The sequence below is a fragment of the Procambarus clarkii genome, chromosome 66, assembly GCF_040958095.1.
Source record: "Procambarus clarkii isolate CNS0578487 chromosome 66, FALCON_Pclarkii_2.0, whole genome shotgun sequence".
Taxonomy (NCBI): domain Eukaryota; kingdom Metazoa; phylum Arthropoda; class Malacostraca; order Decapoda; family Cambaridae; genus Procambarus; species Procambarus clarkii.
This window is the reverse complement of record NC_091215.1, coordinates 28,248,982-28,267,446: the sequence shown is the minus strand read 5'-3', so window position 1 is coordinate 28,267,446 and position 18,465 is coordinate 28,248,982. Positions and strand designations below refer to the sequence as shown.

At 35.4% G+C, this 18,465-nt stretch overlaps 1 protein-coding gene across 10 annotated transcripts in view; it reads left to right on the top strand.

The window, feature by feature from the left end:
• Positions 1 to 16,332, top strand: part of ATP7 (copper-transporting ATPase 1) — a 48,966-nt gene extending 32,634 nt beyond the window's left edge. For 7 of the 10 annotated variants that reach the window (XM_069309987.1, XM_069309985.1, XM_069309990.1 and 4 more), the window contains exons 17-27: positions 99 to 258; positions 1,171 to 1,357; positions 1,706 to 1,886; positions 2,582 to 2,702; positions 2,825 to 3,012; positions 3,666 to 3,824; positions 4,099 to 4,248; positions 4,512 to 4,582; positions 5,141 to 5,296; positions 11,513 to 11,770; positions 12,055 to 16,332. In XM_069309987.1, coding sequence (XP_069166088.1) covers positions 99 to 258; positions 1,171 to 1,357; positions 1,706 to 1,886; positions 2,582 to 2,702; positions 2,825 to 3,012; positions 3,666 to 3,824; positions 4,099 to 4,248; positions 4,512 to 4,582; positions 5,141 to 5,296; positions 11,513 to 11,741 — 1,602 coding nt within the window. In that variant the 3' untranslated portion in view covers positions 11,742 to 11,770; positions 12,055 to 16,332. Of the gene's footprint in view, positions 1 to 98; positions 259 to 1,170; positions 1,358 to 1,705; positions 1,887 to 2,581; positions 2,703 to 2,824; positions 3,013 to 3,665; positions 3,825 to 4,098; positions 4,249 to 4,511; positions 4,583 to 5,140; positions 5,297 to 10,403; positions 10,518 to 11,512; positions 11,771 to 12,054 lie in introns of all 10 variants that reach the window. The other 3 variants (XM_069309993.1, XM_045760227.2, XM_069309992.1) reach the window with 2 other exon arrangements.
• The last annotated feature ends 2,133 nt before the right edge of the window (positions 16,333 to 18,465 follow it).

The following is an 18,465-nucleotide window of genomic DNA, read 5'->3' as shown; positions in this document are numbered from 1 at the left end:
CCACGAGCGTAGCTCTCATCCTGTAACTACACTTAGGAAATTACTATACATTACACAGTTATTTGAACTTATGTTCTTACTTTACATTACTTGCACAGGTGAAGACTGTTGTTTTTGACAAGACCGGGACCATCACCCACGGCACACCAACACTAGCCAAGCTTGCCCTCTATGTGGACGAGACGGTGTGTACCCTCGCGCAGTTCCTCGCTATTGTGGGAGTTGCGGAGAACAACAGTGAACACCCTATTGCAACAGGTTCAGTGCTTTCCCTCATTTTGCACTCAACAGTTTTTAGGAGCTCTTAAGCAAAGAAGAGTTGGAATTCAAGTTCTTTTACAATACAGTTTAGTAAGAGTGACTGTGGATTTATATTTATCATGCAAAAATATTGAGCATTTTTAAGTTGCCAGAATATTTATAATCTTAAGAAGTTACATTGATGGTAAAACACTAAAAATATTTGTTCCAACTGGAAATATGGGCAAATGGAATTTTTAATTTTCTAAATTTATTATAGTTTTATATTAGCATAATAATTGAACGTCCATTTGCATATGTTGGTTTATATACAAATATCATAAATGTAAAAATTACATTTATGATATAAAATTCAAAATAAAACACTAAATATTGTTTATGGTCATCTCACTTGTAGCAATAAAGTCCAGAGTGGGTGAAAATAATCATAATTTGATAATCTAACTTTACATTACAGGTTATGATTATAGTCCCTCACTCTGACTTCTGCTATTGTATCCTGTCTATCCAGGTCCGGTCACATAAACTCAATTATATTTAAATTTTGTGTCTTACACACTATGGCAGCTCATGGTATGTAACAGCCTAATTCCTTGTCCGACGGTTTCATTGGACACTCGAGGGTGATGTGTAAATTTGGGACTGAGGACTAATTTAACAAGAATTATGTATGACAATAAAAAAGTATTAAACATAAAACAAATGCTAACAGAAATTTTATTAAATTTAATCTAAAATATTATTTAAATTTCCTTGCTGATTACATTATTCAAAATATTTAATATTTGCTGCTCAAGAGCTGTCTTACCATTTATATACTGTATATTACTATTGTCAAATATGTTAAGTATTTAGTGTGTCATTGTTTATTTTTGTGTTCAATGCAAGTAAATTATATTTCCTTTCTAGCCATATCCAAGTTCTGTCGTCAAGCATTGGGTAACCTGAATGCTCACTGTGAGAACTTCAAGGCAGTGTCTGGCTTTGGGTTGCAGTGCACAATATCTGGCACGCAACACCTCGTCCAAGCAGCTATGTCCTCAGAAATGCTTCTAAATGTGAAAAATCTCACTATTAATTATATAAATGAATATGGGTAAGTAATTGATAGTGGCAGATGTTTGAATCAAAAGCTTTTTTTTTTTTACTTCTGAGGGAGGACTCCTCGGTCACTACCTGAGCTAGGGTCCACCCAGAACACTACACTCATACCGAGCTGTCATTAATATGTGTATTACATTGACAGGCAACTTTCCAAAGTTGTGTTACATCTTTACTACATTGTGCACATCACAGATTCACGCAAAAACTTCTCACTTTCTCATTTTGAGTATGTGATATTATACCAGTAAAAATAATTATCAAATTTGAGGGAAATTCTAGTTAAATTACTGCCGCTATCGTTTAAAAAACTGACCATAACAAATCTGATGAACATTTTTAGACTGACGGATGTGGTGGATCGGTCATCACAAAAACAGGAGGATATGTTTTTGATTGGTGATGTCTTGATTGATTGTTCTCATGCACCACGTGTATCATTTGACACTGAAAACACTCCTCTGTTCTCACCATCTACAATGACTACCTCCAAGGATAACGATGAATGCAAGGAACCTTACCAGGTAATAATGAAGACGTGTTTCACAAATTTAAACATATGAAATATAAGATTTTGACAGAAAGTTACTTTTGCATATTTTGAGACTCATTATCTGGTTTTGATGCAGCTCAGTTGGTTGTATGCTTTCAGGAGCTCTATTTAATGATCAGATTACGAAATGTATTCATAACTTTTTAATGTAGGCCTCAATGTTTACAGTATTTAGTTTATTATGCTGTAATTTTTAGTAATATATCTAAAAAAAATACTGGTAATGGGGTGCTTTACTAGTAGGAATTATTAAGGTTTGAGAATGGTAGTCATTGGTAACGTCATATTAGTGTTGAGAAGTGTAAATGTACCAGATACAGTACCTGGAAGAGAGAGCTCTATGGGTAGAGCTATGTTGACTAGACCACACACTAAAAGGTGAAGGGACGACCACGTTTCGGTCCATCCTGGACCATTCTCAAGTCGATTGAGAAAGGTCCAGGACGGACCAAAACGTCGTCGTCCCTTTACCTTCTAGTGTGTGGTCTGGTCAACATACTTTAGCCACGTTATTGTGACTCATCGCTTGCACAGGTAGAGCTAATTTGGTGTCTTTAATTTAAAATCATTGTCTACCTTTGGGGCTTCTTGTTATAATAAAACACTATATTATATATTTCAATACGGTATATCTTAGGAAAGTTCATGCTAAACTGTCGATTTCAGGTGCTTATTGGTAATAGAGATTGGATGGAGCAAAACGAAGTAATTGTCCCCAAATCTGTGGATGAGCAGATGGCTGAACAAGAGCAGTTGGGCCGGACTGCTGTACTTACTGCTGTTAATGGTTGGTTCTGTTTACAAGCTCCAATAATTGTTGCCTTAACATATATATGTGTGTACTGAACTAGTTGTTTCTTGTGTATGTATTAACATACACAAGTAGTATTTTATATGATGTTTTCACAGGCCAGTTGCTAGGCATGATGGCTGTAGCAGACACCGTGAAGCCCGAGGCAGCTCTAACTGTATATACTCTAAAAAAGAAAGGACTCGGTGTCATTCTGCTGACAGGTGACAATCAGAAAACAGCGGCAGCCATTGCAAGACAAGTTGGAATCACCCGAGTGTTTGCTGAAGTTCTTCCTTCTCACAAAGTACGTGTAAGCTACATGTCAGTAATATAAGATGATCTTACTCAAAATAAAATAATTATTATTCACATATTAAAGTTATTTCAGAAGGGACAATTATAGCTCCTCTGTAGCTTAAGGATTTTCTTTGATAAATGTAAGCTAAGAGATAAAATTGCAATTAGATAACAGTTTTTGTTTAATAAAGTCATTATATGATCATTTAAAGCAACATTATTTTCTTCTATGTACAAACCATGGGAAAAATTGGTAGGAGTTTAAAAAAAAAAACAGTCACATAACCTTATTCTATAATCTGTAAGAAAATTGTAAAATGTTGTAACTGGAAATACTATTAAAGTCACACAATGATGAATGGGATTGAACCAAAATGCCTGAGCCCCTCAGGCACACACACACACACACACACTACTAAAGTATTAGTGCATGTGCCAAAGGAGTTCAGGTATGTGGGTTTGATCCCATTGTATGGCTTCAATATTTTCTCATAGATATATCCCATCCAGTAATTGTAATCAGGAAATCATTATACTGCAGGTTCAATGACTTAATAAAATCATATGAAATTTATTCACATTAAGGTGTTAAAATTATCAATTTATTTACCACAAGTTTAATTATCTCAAATTAGTTATTGAGTTTATGTTTTTTCTCAGGTAAAGAAAGTGAAACAACTTCAGGAGTTGGGTCAGAAAGTGGCAATGGTTGGTGACGGTGTAAATGACTCGCCGGCCTTGGCCCAAGCTGATGTTGGCATTGCTATATCTTCTGGCACGGATGTTGCAGTTGAGGCAGCGGATGTTGTACTTATTAGGGTAAGCAGGTGTTTTTTAAGTTTATATTGAGAGATGGCATGGCACTATCTGAATATCTAACCTCATATAGTCATCGCATCTTTTCAAGTCGTGTAGGAATTGCATACATAAGGTATTTATGATATTATTAGATCAATATTTTTGCAAATAAATGTAAGATATATATATACGATATTATTCATTTTGATTAAGATGTAATGCTTTTGTGAACTGTCTCGTGTATGTAATATGAAAGTATTATACATGTTGTATTTTTCTCATTTCCTTGATCCAGAATGACCTAATAGATGTGGTTGCTTGCTTGGATCTCTCCAAGAAAACTGTGCGTAGAATCCACCTTAACTTCATATTTGCTTCAATCTATAACTTAGTGGGGATACCAGTTGCAGCAGGAGTATTTAGGCCTTTCGGTTTTTACTTACAGGTAAGTTTCTTTAACTGAAAAATGTAATGGTTCTATGGAAATTTTCTAAATTATACAGTACACAATTTTTGCTAATTTTGCAAAATAATGTAATATGTGTATAATAATTGTGGTTCCTCATTATAGGCTTTTCATCGTGTTAATCATCAAGCAACCAAAATTTCCGTCAAGAAATTATTTAAAAAATATAAATACGTAATGGAATATTTGTCCTTATATGTGAATAGAAAACAAAGTTAATTATTTAAATGTTATTGTTACAGCCATGGATGGGCTCAGCTGCAATGGCCTTGAGCTCTGTGTCTGTGGTGTGTTCATCTCTTCTGCTTAAAATGTAAGTGCTTTATTATGCAGCGTAGTGTAATCTTGATGGAACAAACTGTTTGGGACCAGACCTGCTCTCGATTTTCCATGTTTCCGTTGTAACAAAATTTGTCTATTAAATTTTTCACAAATCATTGCTATATATATTTTTAGTTTTTGTTACTATATAATGTAACACAGCTTTATTCATATTTACACCCAAATAATAAGCAATCAATGTTTTTATATATATATACTCTACTGTATCACTACATTTGCAAAGCTATTCTATATTCTAATCAGAATATTCTTAAAGCAAGCTCACTGAATGTTTAGTTGAGCAGGTTCATGATTGTCAAGGTAGGGTGGCATTCCCCCAATGGTAAATCAGGAATCTTTTCAAGTTATCTTTATCAAATCATACTGGAAGATCAGTGACTAAATGCATCTTTTACATGAAAGTCTGATTGTAGAGTGCACAAATTGCTGACAATAATGTCAGTATGAGAGTAGACTTTATTTGTAGATAATTCCCGTAATATAAAGATCTTGTTAGAAATTAATCAAATGTCAACTCCAATCTTACCAGGTATCGTAAACCAACAAGAGAAACACTAGCGACTCTCGACTATCGTAAAGCGCAAGAAGCACGACTAATAGGGCAAAATGACGATGACAACATATCAGTTCATCGAGGCCTTGATGACATTCCTATTCCTGCCACACCAACTTCGGCTCTTTCCAGGTACTTTAATTCCATACAGTAATCCTATCAACTATATTTGTCTTTCTCCATGTAGTAAAACTTGCAGGATGTGAACAGAATTGAACTATAAATACATAGTTTATATATCGTAAGTTAGGTATTCGTGCTAGATTTTATTGGACTTGTAGCAAAGCCTGGCAACCAAGCTGGAAGAAAAACGCCACATTGTGACAAATATCGACATGCCTGTGATAAAACCATCTGCATGGTGTTCTCTTTACAACTTTTATACTACTAGTATTTATTTCTGGAAAAAATTGAAGTCCTAATGGATTTGCTTAAATTTAAACTCAGGCAAAATATGGAATGGTGTATTGTTTTATGCAGAAAAAGCCTAAAGTTCCCATTCACAAACATTGTCCAATGTGGGGAAATCTTCGGTTCAGGTTAATATTTAACTACAGAACTGCTGTTTTGCATTAGCTTTAGCTTTTCCAAATATTTGCAACATTAAATGTGGTTGGTTCTACAGTTAGGAAAAACATTTTGAAATATTTAATCTGGTGATTATTGTATAATATCTTATAGTTTCGGTTCTTCTGTAGATCATTCCTTTCTTGTAAGATTCAGGTTTTTAATAGACGTTCACATCCTACGAGTTTATTGTAGTTAGGATATTATTTAAAAATAAATACAGATAGTTACAGGTGTATCATAAATTGTTTAAAACCATTCACAGCCATTAGGTTTGATATGTAAATTATAACCTGTTCTAGTTTGATATATGTGCATCAGATTATTAGCTTGTCTGCTTATTTAGAAATTATAAACTGTCATCATTTTCCAAAATTTAAGAGTTTTAAAGCTGGCCGTGCACTAGTATTGAAAGATTGCACATTTGTATAAATTGTGATTTAAGCCAATTAACATTTATTTAGCTGAAGTTTTTTTAATAATGCATCTTTTAATTTTCAAGACTTGATAAACTATTTTTCCTTATATAAAAGGAGGGTTGTTGTGAAGAATTTTCTCAAAACACTGACAAAATACAAATAGACAAAACATTGTCTATTTGTATTAATTTGAGTATCTTGCAGTTTAGTAGCCAAGCACGAGACATTTGCCCAAGAGTTCTGTGTCTTGATAAAAGCTAGAGAACGTGCCTTTTACTTCCAAATAGACAGAAGTGTTTATTTATGCCTATATCTATTATTCACACTCTTCATACACCTACATTAAATTGGACTGCCTTCTGGATTATATTAAATTGGATTGCCTTCTGGATTCATATACTGTATACCATTATATGTATATATATAATTACTCTGTAACTCTATAGTTATTGTCATCTTTCTAGCAGACTAATAGAGGAACTGGTAATGGGAAAATGTATCTCGCCTATGTTTAGGTTTTGATCTTGGTCATAATACAGTATTACAGTACAGTATTGACAACTGTCGAGCATTCTTCACACATTCTTGTAATGCATAATATTGTTGGAAGACTTGTGATATTATTTGTCTCATTGTTTCTCTGACAGTTTATATAGTTCCTTACTTCCAGTTTTTGTACTTCTCGGCTTCAGGTTTTATTCTTCCTCACTTCTAGTTCTTATTCTTACCCACTTCTAGTTCTTATTCTTTAAGGTGAAGTAAGTTTCTCTTTACACCAGTTTATTCCTTAAAGAATTGATCACATTGCTCACTCGATATCCAAATCAAGACAGAGAATTTTTCAGCAAAATTTTTTAACTTTTACTGTCGATTCTCAGCCACTTCGAGAAGTGTATATGCTGAGGTTCCCAAGTGCTGGAGGAGCTCTCTTCGTGACACCCTCCTTTAGATGTTGCTACCATCATATTTCTTATGCTAAATACATAAATAAATAACTAAATAACCAAATAAATATACTGTATATATAAATATATAACTAAATAAATATATATATTATATATATAAGAGAGTTAATGCATTATAATGTACTTAAAATTATGTTTCAAGTAAGTTTTGTTGTAGATAATATATGTAATAAATGAGTACTGTATATTATAATACTTTTGTGGCATTTTCTGTATTGGACTTACTAGTAATACTGGCTTTTGAAATACACTGCTTTGCATAGTTTCTGGAAAGAACGGTTTAGGGTTTAGTAGTGAATTTAAAATCTTGCACGAGCTTTATCATTTGTTTTAATGAATTGCAGCGCATGATTCAAAACTTATGCTTAATTGTCTTGGCTTGTGAACTGTAGTGATTGTGTCTGTGGAGTAGACCATGTGCTTGTATTTTCGTTGCTTTTTTTTTATTAATTTTATGCTTCCTAATAAATGATTTTATGCCTGCTAATCCTATCAGATCATTACATTACAGTATTTTATTATTCATCTTATTGATGTTCTGGTCACAATGTATAATAAAATGATTACACAAGAATTATGAGGGCCACAGCAGGCCTGTTGGTCTATACTACACTGGTCTTGTTTAACTCCCTCTCACCCATATTCCTGTCCAATATATTCTTGAAATCACGTAAAGTGTTTATCTTAATAATGCTAGCAGACAGCCCATTCCACTCATCCACTAACTAGACGTGTTGAGCATTCATTATTTAGAGGGTTGCTTCTCCTTTAGATTTGGTGCTATACTGTACTTAAATCTCTTTGAAGGGCATTATACCATAAATCGTATATTAAATAATAATTATACTAAAATAAAAATACTGTACCAAGTTTAAAATTCCAGTGGTTGACAAGTAAAGAGAAGCAGCTTGGAAACTTGCAAACCCTACTCTAGGCAGTATGACTTTCATTACCAGAACAAACGCAGCCACTTTAAACACATCTAAGGTGTCAGCAACTACTGCACATATGTCCATTATAACCACCACCACCACTTTTCTTATTTATGTTATATATGTACTACAGTTTGCATGAAGGTTTTCTTCTCTGGGTGACTGCGTGATTGATGATGTTGAGAGATACGTCATGATGACACGTGATGTTTAATGATTAGGTCATGCTTGAGTGTTATTTCTTTGAGGGATGTATGTTGTGTTGACAGATCACTTCTGTTACTGTGGTACAAGCTTTATGTTTTCTATGGTTGGTTGTCTGGGTAATTTTAATCGTATGTATTGGTCATATGTGGTATAATTTATTGATGGACTGGAGATATTTAGCCAATGCTACGACTGCTTATATGGGGTAAGAGGTCTCCTGCCCCTAATTGTTATTTACCCTGCTTATTACAAATATATATATATATATATATATATCTGTATACAAATAATACAGTAAGTAAAGTAATTCATGATACATATATGTGTTGCAAAATAATGCTGGTAAACATTGCAAACCTTGCTTGGGATGGTGCTGGTAACTCATTATTTCATCTCATCAGGCTCACTTATTAATAGGCCATAACAGTCCACATAGTATGTCCTGTCACAGCTTCAATGCAGTCCAGCGAGTCACAGTTAAGGTTTATACCCAATATGGGTATTTTTATGTTCAGTATGTGTACCATAATTGGTGATCAACTTCATTTTGATTTGAAACCATAGTGAAAGGGTGAGTTTTACAGTTTACTATTTGTGTTGGATGCTTTGGCCAATAAGGTCTAGATAAGAATGCTGTATTTGAGAACTGGTCCTGATATTCACTTTTAACATGAATTAAGGTCAGTTCGAATAGAAAAATCTGTTAGATAAAGTTAAATTCTTTTTCGTTTTTATAACTTTTATAAATATAAATAAAATAAATATTTTATAAATAACTTTTTAACAAAAAAAAGGGGAAGCTTTTTAACTTGCAATTTAGAAATTGGTTAATTATATAACCGCAAATGATGAGTCACAATAACGTGGCTGAAATATGTTGACCAGACCACACACTAGAAAATGAAGGGACGACGACGTTTCGGTCCGTCCTGGACCATTCTCAAGTCGATTGTGGACTTCCCACAAATCGATTGTGGGAAATGCCACAATCGACTTGAGAATGGTCCAGGACGGACCGAAACATCTAGTGTGGTCTGGTCAACAATTACATAAACAATTATATATAGGGTAATTATTTTGCATCTAAATTAATACCGATTAATACTGCATTATTTGTTCTGAAGATCTGGTAATGTGAACATGCGGATATATCTTATGTGCGACACTTCATGTGCCTCGATGTTGAACTGGGCCGAGAACCCTGGTCTTGTCTTGTGGTCCATGTTACAGGCATCTTAATTATTTGTCTTATGATATATGTACTGTACTAAAGAAGTTAAAGAGTAAGAACATGTTTGAGTGATTAAGGTTTTATCAGCAATCATACACAAATGTGAAAATATAAGGGAATGAGGTAAAGATACAGAAGGAGATTTAATCATAAGATGTATATAGGGTGGGGAACTGAGAAAACAACTCGACTAAAAGGACACTGAGAGTGTCTAAACTAAAAAGACATCTAATACAAATATCTATAGATAGTTGGACCATATAATTGGTCCAGTACCTGGTCTAACGACTAAACCACAGTGACAATAATGACAGAGGTGCAAGAATCGTCTCATCATGTTAGCTTCCGTGCGACTAATGTGCTTCCTGAGAATGAACATAAAATGTAAAAACTTCAAAATGCTTTACATTACAAAGTAGGTTCTATTCGTCTATTTTATTTTATCCTTACTAATGAATCGTTTCAAGTACAATCTTCAGCACATTATTTATGATCATAGTGAGCCTATGAAATATAAACATTTTGAGGTTTTACTAGGTATACCATTGTAGTTATAGCTTTGAATAGTTTATGTGGAGTGTCATCTAATGTTTATAGAGGTTTGTAGTGGTACAGTACTAGACTTGGGGAGGGTCTGCATGTGCAAATAGGGGTAGATTCTCTGATGTACTGTATTTTGAAATCTTTCTACTTAATATTTGCCTTGGGGTATGGCAACTGTCTCACAAGCTTCTTCAAGTCTTTCTTTTTTTTTGACAGCTGGCTGTGGCATTCTTTGATTTCTCTTGTTTGGTTTTCATTGAGAATTATACTTGCTTGATTCTCATTGTGATGTAAATATATTTGGTTCTTTGGAAGCATCAAGCAATGTCTCCAGAAGCAATAACTAGTGTTATTAGAGTGTTCTTGCCTCTCCAGAGTCAGAAAAAATCTACAGGGTCTTTACCGGTCAAGGAGATCGGAATGTCAGTGCGCAGGCATGAGATATGGTGGAAAGTGTTCGTGCAGCTATACTCAGTCCCTGAAAGCCAGGTACCTAGACTATAACTGATACTGTTTTACCTACAAAAAGTGAGCATGTTATAATTAAAATGACATAAATTATTACATAAAAAATTATTGCCTTGATAAGTCACAAATTCTTCAGAAAGTTATTTGATTAATTGTTGTTGTAAGTAATGGTGTATAGAGAAAAACACATGTCAAATGTGTTCAGGTTTTTTGCCTTATATGTTATCCTGGTCACTGGTGCTTGACGTGTGCCCAGAGCGAGGTTGCTTAGGTAGATATTTAAGAGCGGGGGTTTCCTTCATAGTGTCATGCGGTCATACTGTACTTGCTAAATATTAAAGTAATTTGTACAAGGCTAAGAAAACCAAAATTACCAGTAATGAAGACACCTCAAATCCTCAAAAGATTTAAGTTGTGAAGGAAAGATATAATTACTGAAATTTCATTTTAATTTTGGTTAAGATCATAAAGTTTATGTTGTATCTGAGGGTAAAAAATTGACATGACATTTTAAACATTGAAAATAGCCTCTCTCATTCCATTTTCTGGTAGATAAATGTTGATATGCATTTTTGTATTTTTTTTTTTTTTAATTTCAGTTGATATACTAATAATAAGGCACATAAAAGCATCAGTGGCGAGAATAGCTTTATATACGAGGGGGAAACCTCCAAACAATTGAAAACTCTTGATCTGTATCTGTTTGATTCATATTTGTGTTATTGTTATTGTATGTACTATAGTGGAGAAGTTATCAAGATATACAGTACTTTTGTGTGTGTGTGTGTATATGTGTAATTTGTATGTTTAATGTGCATGAGTCCAGTATACATGTCTATATCTCATGATTGATGATCAGAAGACTTTTCATTTTCAAATTTGATAATATGTATAACTTAGTCATATGTAATATCTACTGACAAAGTAACCACTTGGAAAGTTTCAGGTACTATATATAAGTGGACCTGTGGTGGCAGAACGATATTTGATCTGTAGTAAATATGGCAACATTGCAGGTACAACGCCATAACAGGTGTGGAGATAGGCGAGAGTGATGCCGAGATGGAGGAACTCTTGCCTAGAGTTAATGTAGCTGAAGGAGAAGGAGGGAGAATGTTTGAGCATGATTTTGGTGGTGGTGGTGGTGGTAGTGGTGTTGGTGGTGGTTGTGGTGATGGTGATGGTAGTGGTGAAGATGACAGACCCACACTAGTGCCATCTGAGTCTCTAGTGGTGCATCTTTAGTCAGCTCCTGCTACTATTTACACTGTCTTGTAAGTGCATGCTCTGCCTTTTTATATGTTGCATTTTCCTTGCACGCTTCCTTCCACTACAAAGCATTTTTTATTGCACAAATTTTATAGATTTTACCAGTTTTTTCAGAATGCTTATTATTTTGCTTCAATACTTTATATGAAGCTTTCTAATCATCTACATGCAAAATAAATTTTTCTTGCTAATAAATATTTGCACTTTTGCTTACTAGTAATTTATATGCACACTAGCAGTCATAACAAATGTCATGATGGATATCATGCTTGTTATGTATGTATTTCAGAATATTTGGATCCCTGCGCAGACCAGGGAGGCAAGGCCACATTCCAGTACCGACAGATGACGACTTGGACCTGGAGCTCAAGTTTATTTCGACGTGATAGTTTTATAGCTATCTTTCTCCGCTGTTTTCTGATGTGGGCTGCTATTCTACTCTATTTTTATCAATGCAAGATTTCATAATTTTGTAAATTTTTCTCTCATCCTGAAAAGATTTTAAGATCTTTTTGTAATGTGCTTCCTAAGTACTGTACTGTTTCAGAGCAATGGCAGCCATCCCATCAGTTATGGTCTGTTTCCTCTACTCTAGGTTCACTGTATCTTTGTAATCCTGATATACCAATCACCCTCTCCATACTCTTGCTTAGTCCTATCCTCATTGTCTGGTACTACACATGTATCTTACAGTTCTTATACTGTATTTCAATAGCCTGAATTAAAATTCTGGTACTGTTTTAACCATTCCGTATCCAGATTTGACTCACATGTTAAGGTCAGAAAGATCCTTGCTTCTTGTAGTCTCAAGAAATTCCTTGTTGACTTGAGAACCAGCTTTTATCATTCTATGCTACTGGTCCTCTCTTGCCTCTTTTTGACCCTCCCTAGTGCTCCTTTATGATGTCTTGCTGTACTGCCTCACCCCCTTGTGTTTATCCTTCCCTCACTTGTATTTCCCTCTGACACCTCACTATACAACCAAGCCCTCACCTTATTCTCTCATTCATGTCTCCCTCGCCGAGGGGTTTTGACGAGGGAGTGCACGTGCATTTTGCATATTCCTAAAGATACCAAATCTTTTGGGTTTTGCCTTCAATTAATTCATCAATCTCCAGAATTCTTGGTTCTGTACTCAGCAAAACTATTTAAGCAGTAATATATTGTACTGTACTGGTATATATTTGTATTACTTTAGCTAAAGCAGACAGAATAGTTTACCTGTTGGTTATTTCCTCCTGCATGAAGGTCATGCTACACTGCTCACATGGGTTGGGCTGCACTTAGCGCACATAGGTTGAGCGTCACTTAGCTTTAAGGTGTGGTGATATGCGAGTATATTTATTCTTGTAATCCTATCAAAGTACAGTACTCTGCCTATTTTTATATTAAGGGAATATTGTTGCGGTGTCTAATTTTAGTCTGTTACTTAAAATGTATATTTTTAATATTTGTATATAATACTGTACATGCACAGGTACTTAGGTGCTGTGTATGAGTTATCATGGACAACTTATAATTCAGTACTTCAGGTTTATACTCTATTTTTTTACATAAATTTTAGATTTTATTATGTTATAAAAATATTGAATGTGACACTAATGCAAATGGTAAATGTGAGGAGAAAAATGTGAATTTACATTTTGTAAAAACTTTGAATGAACAAATAAATGAAATCAGTAAGGTTATTGATAAGAGAGAAAGATATTTAGTATATTATATTAGGATGCCAATTTGTTAATATCTGGAAGAAGTATGGAAGGAGGCAAGGTATTAATGAGGAGAAAGCACAAAGCCATTTTGACTGTAGCATTTGGAAGGTGTATCAGGACAACGAGCTAAGTACAGAGATGAGAAGCTTGCATGACAGAGCAGCAATTGTATGAAAATAATGAGGTCCTCCTGCATAGTGTTGAAGATATGTGATATAATGTTGATAATGGGCAATAAGAATGCTACAAATAAAGAAAGAAAATAGAATGAAGATTTGATCTTATTTTCACATGCAAGTAAAGTATAAATTAATTTCTGTCGAATAACATTCATTGTAATGTTATTCTACAGTGTATATACTACAGTGGATTTTACAGAACACTGACAGAGAAAGTGTACAATAAAGTGAATACTTTATACATTATAGATATAAAAAGATTCCAAGTCTCTGTCTTTTAGAGGGAAGGAAGTCAAGGTTCTTTGAAGTATTTTCAATTGAAGAAATGTATGTAATAAAGTTAATATTCTCATTGGTAAGATTGAACATGAAATGAGGCATTGTTCCAGTACAGTACAAGTAAACCTTGGTGGCAGGGAACAAAAATGAGTTAATTTTGTCCATCTTGCTGTCTTATCATTCCTCCTAATTCATCTTCTGACGAGTGTGTGTGAATTTGTATACAGAAGGTTGTTAAAAGTAAATTTTGATATGAGTAAGTGTCTTGTTTATGAAAGACACTGACAGCCTGGATGTAGAATTAAAATTAGGTGAAATATTTTTTTATATACTGTATATAATTTTGCATCAATCTGAAATGGCAAGAAGAGTGATACTTAGCCAGGATAGCAGCAGGAAAGCACAGTCAGGCTTTGATAATGGAATCTATATTGATCAAAACTATTTTTAATAATTGTGGCCATTCATTTTCTTACATTTGGCCCTATCATACGTAAGTGAAATATTATATTTAGTATGTTATACAGTAGTTGTAATGAAGAGCATAAAGAATAAAAATTATCTGTTTGAGATATGTTTAGCATTAGGAAGACATTAAAGAGCTTCATGGCTTGGAGTGCATCGGGATAGGGTACCACGAAGAATAAAACCTGGAAGAATACAGTATAATGAAGTGAACATAGTGTGACAGATGGGGACAAGATGAAGGGCAGACAATGGAAAAAATGGCAATGATAAATGATGTGTTAAAATACAAAGCTGTCAGATCTTGCTAGAGATTAGCTGAAGACTGTATAGTGGAAGCATTTTGTTAAGGGCATTAAATGAAATAAAGGAGCAGCCGTTACCTTACAAGCCACATTAGCACATGTACAAGTTAAAGAATGAAATGCAGTAGATGTGTGCAAGATACACGATGGTATAACGAAATATACCAGATGAAAGAACATAGTAATACAGTACTGTACTATGAAAAAAAAAAGTTGTTGATGTAGTAAAATATTCGAGAGTTCGAGTCTCCCAGGGCCCAAGTGAATGAAATTGTTGACATAGTTATTGAGAGATATACAAGATATTGCTGGATTATTTGCTGATTATCATATTAAGGCAGCCTTGATCCTGATACAGGAAGCCACTGGGACTTGACTAGAAAAAGGTGTTTCATTGCATTCAACACTGGTTTTTTTTGCATAATTGGTAAGCTGTATAGTACTAATATTTGTATCTCTTTAATTTAAAAATAAAGAAAAGAAAATAGAGTTGGGAAAATTTATGTAGAAATAATATTTTTCAAAAATAGTTTGCACAAACATGTTATCGAGAAAGTTTTGATGAAACAAATTGAAATTGAGTGAGAAAGTAAGGTGAAGAAAACTTGAAAAAGAGTATGTGAGTGCCCACAATCCTTGATCACAAACACATTAATACTCTCCTTGATTTGTAAATATTGTACTTTCTTCATGTATTCATATAATCCATTATAAAATACAGTATATGTTTTGCCCTGTTGGTTTATTGTTCCTCTATAACAATGTCCATATTTGTCATATAATCACCCATTCATCAAATTCTTAAGAGTTCTTTGAATTCATACAAAGTTACAAACTTAATTCTCTCACCTGTATTCCATTTCTAGCTTAAGTCTTCATATATTTATTTAATTTTAAAATAGGTTTTCTGGGGAAGCCCTGTAGCTTCAGGGAGCCTCCCGGGCTATGCCCAGAAAAGGGCTTTTCAATAATCCACTGCTAGTTTTTTACTAGATTTTCTCTAAACACTATTCACCTTAAGAAATTATGTGAATAATAGTATATATACTGCAATTAAAATATAAAAAATTATGGTAGAGAAATTATATATATCATTGCAAATTCACTTCAATCATTTGGTCGCCGGTCGGCCGAGCGGACAGCACACTGGACTTGTGATCCTGTGGTCCTGGGTTCGATCCCGGGCGCCGGCGAGAAACAATGGGCAAAGTTTCTTTCACCCTATGCCCCTGTTACCTAGCAGTAAAATAGGTACCTGGGTGTTAGTCAGCTGTCACGGGCTGCTTCCTGGGGGTGGAGGCCTGGTCGAGGACCGGGCTGCGGGGACACTAAAGCCCCGAAATCATCTCAAGATAAGATGTAAACCAATCACATTCCAGGGGTAATGTTTCACAAGTGATGTGAGATATTAATATAGATAGGAGGTTTATTTTCACTATATTTGATCAATTTTAAAATGTGAACTGAAAAATCAGTCAGGTTTATTTTTCAGCACATTCTTTTCTGATTACATATACAGTACTGTATCATAAATCCTATGGGTTGAATATTCAAATATTGTAATGTACCAGAAGCATGTATTGTAATAAAAGATTCAAATAATAAAATTATCATCAAAATCCATTTATTATGTGATTTTATGATTGTCCAAAAAGAATAATATAAGGTAAAATATTGATATTTCAAGTTAGGGCAGCAGAACTTTAATGGTGCTAAATTGCTCACAGTGATCAGTTCTTATAGGCCTTCAGATCAGGCCTATAGATCAGCATAATAGGCAAATCAATTACAAAATTACTCCTCACCACATGGGTAAGCTACTTAGTTTTGAGAATGCTAGTGGTCGTTCTCGAATCCATTGTTGATATAATACAAATATACATTTAAACTGTGTACTGTAACTGGTTTATCAAGACTTGCTTAGCTAAATGAATTTTGGGGATTCAGTTCCAGAGGCCATATTATGTGCTATGTAACCCTTTCCACTACTGTCCACAGGTTGGTTATGGGGTGCAAAATAAGTGAACTAAACTAAACTCTCTACAAATAAGAGGAAAGCCTACCCCCCATCACAAGAGGACGGAAAAGCAAGACGTCCACGTTAAAGTATATACAATGAAGCCATGACACTAATTTTTGGAATACCACAAAACAAAAAAAATTGAATCTACTTCAAGAACTAAGTCTCGAGCATTAAAAAGAGGATCAAGACATGACTGCTAAGATTGTCAGAGACTCCTAGGACACTATATACATTAACGATATTGCTGCCAAGAATACACAGAATTCTGCACTAATTATAGGGAAAAACCCCAGCTTGAAATGGCAAGGTCAATCAGTATGCTTTCTCGAAGAGCTCCACCGGTTTGAGCAAACACGTGATAAACACCTCCAAAGGATACCTAGTCAACCAGGCTGCGAGCAGCCGCGTCCAACAGCCTGGTTGACCAGTCCAGCAACGAGAAGGCCTGGTCGAGGACCTGACTGCAGGGCCGCTAAGCCCCGAAATCATCGCAAGGTAACCGCAAGAAAGATGCCATCTCCCTGAGCGGAAGAAATATGTATAATTGGTATTTAAGTTGAACGATTTCCAAGCCGAACCAGGCATCTCAATGTTAAAACCAGTTCAATTGTCGAGATTATGTACCCCAATTAGAAAATGAATACTTTGTCATTAATACGGGTTTGCCGACTGGGTAATCGACCCACCACACTCGCTCCTCTCCCACCCTCTGTTGCATAGGGGTTTGTAAGTCAGGCTAGAGAGACCCCCTATCTCCCATCATCCAATTTCCCTTCCTATTCTCTCTTCTAAATCCACAAGATGGAGGAGTGTGGTACGAGAGGATGTCATTTCTGTCTGTCGGTGTAGATAGCTGGCGGTATCCGTCCTACATTGCTTATCACAGCCTCACCTAAACTTAGAGATATGCTGCCACTGGCTGTGTGGCGACAGCTGTGACTTACTGAGCAATTTTGTGTTTACAACACGGGGTTTCATAGCTGTCATAATAAAATCAAATAAATTATGTCAGACTACAAACACTGGACTGTGGTAGCAAGAGCTCCTAGCCTGCAGCTACTGAGCTGTGGGAGGAAGAGTTCTTAGCCTGCAACTACTGAGCTGTGGGAGGAAGAGTTCTTAGCCTCCACCACACTCGCTCCTCTCCCACCCTCTGTTGCATAGGGGTTTGTAAGTCAGGCTAGAGAGACCCCCTATCTCCCATCATCCAATTTCCCTTCCTATTCTCTCTTCTAAATCCACAAGATGGAGGAGTGTGGTACGAGAGGATGTCATTTCTGTCTGTCGGTGTAGATAGCTGGCGGTATCCGTCCTACATTGCTTATCACAGCCTCACCTAAACTTAGAGATATGCTGCCACTGGCTGTGTGGCGACAGCTGTGACTTACTGAGCAATTTTGTGTTTACAACACGGGGTTTCATAGCTGTCATAATAAAATCAAATAAATTATGTCAGACTACAAACACTGGACTGTGGTAGCAAGAGCTCCTAGCCTGCAGCTACTGAGCTGTGGGAGGAAGAGTTCTTAGCCTGCAACTACTGAGCTGTGGGAGGAAGAGTTCTTAGCCTGCAGCTACTGAGCTGTGGGAGGAAGAGTTCTTAGCCTGCAGCTATTGAGCTGTGGGAGGAAGAGTTCTTAGCCTGCAACCACTGAGCTGTGGGAGGAAGAGTTCTTAGCCTGCAACTACTGAGCTGTGGGAGGAAGAGTTCTTAGCCTGCAACTACTGAGCTGTGGG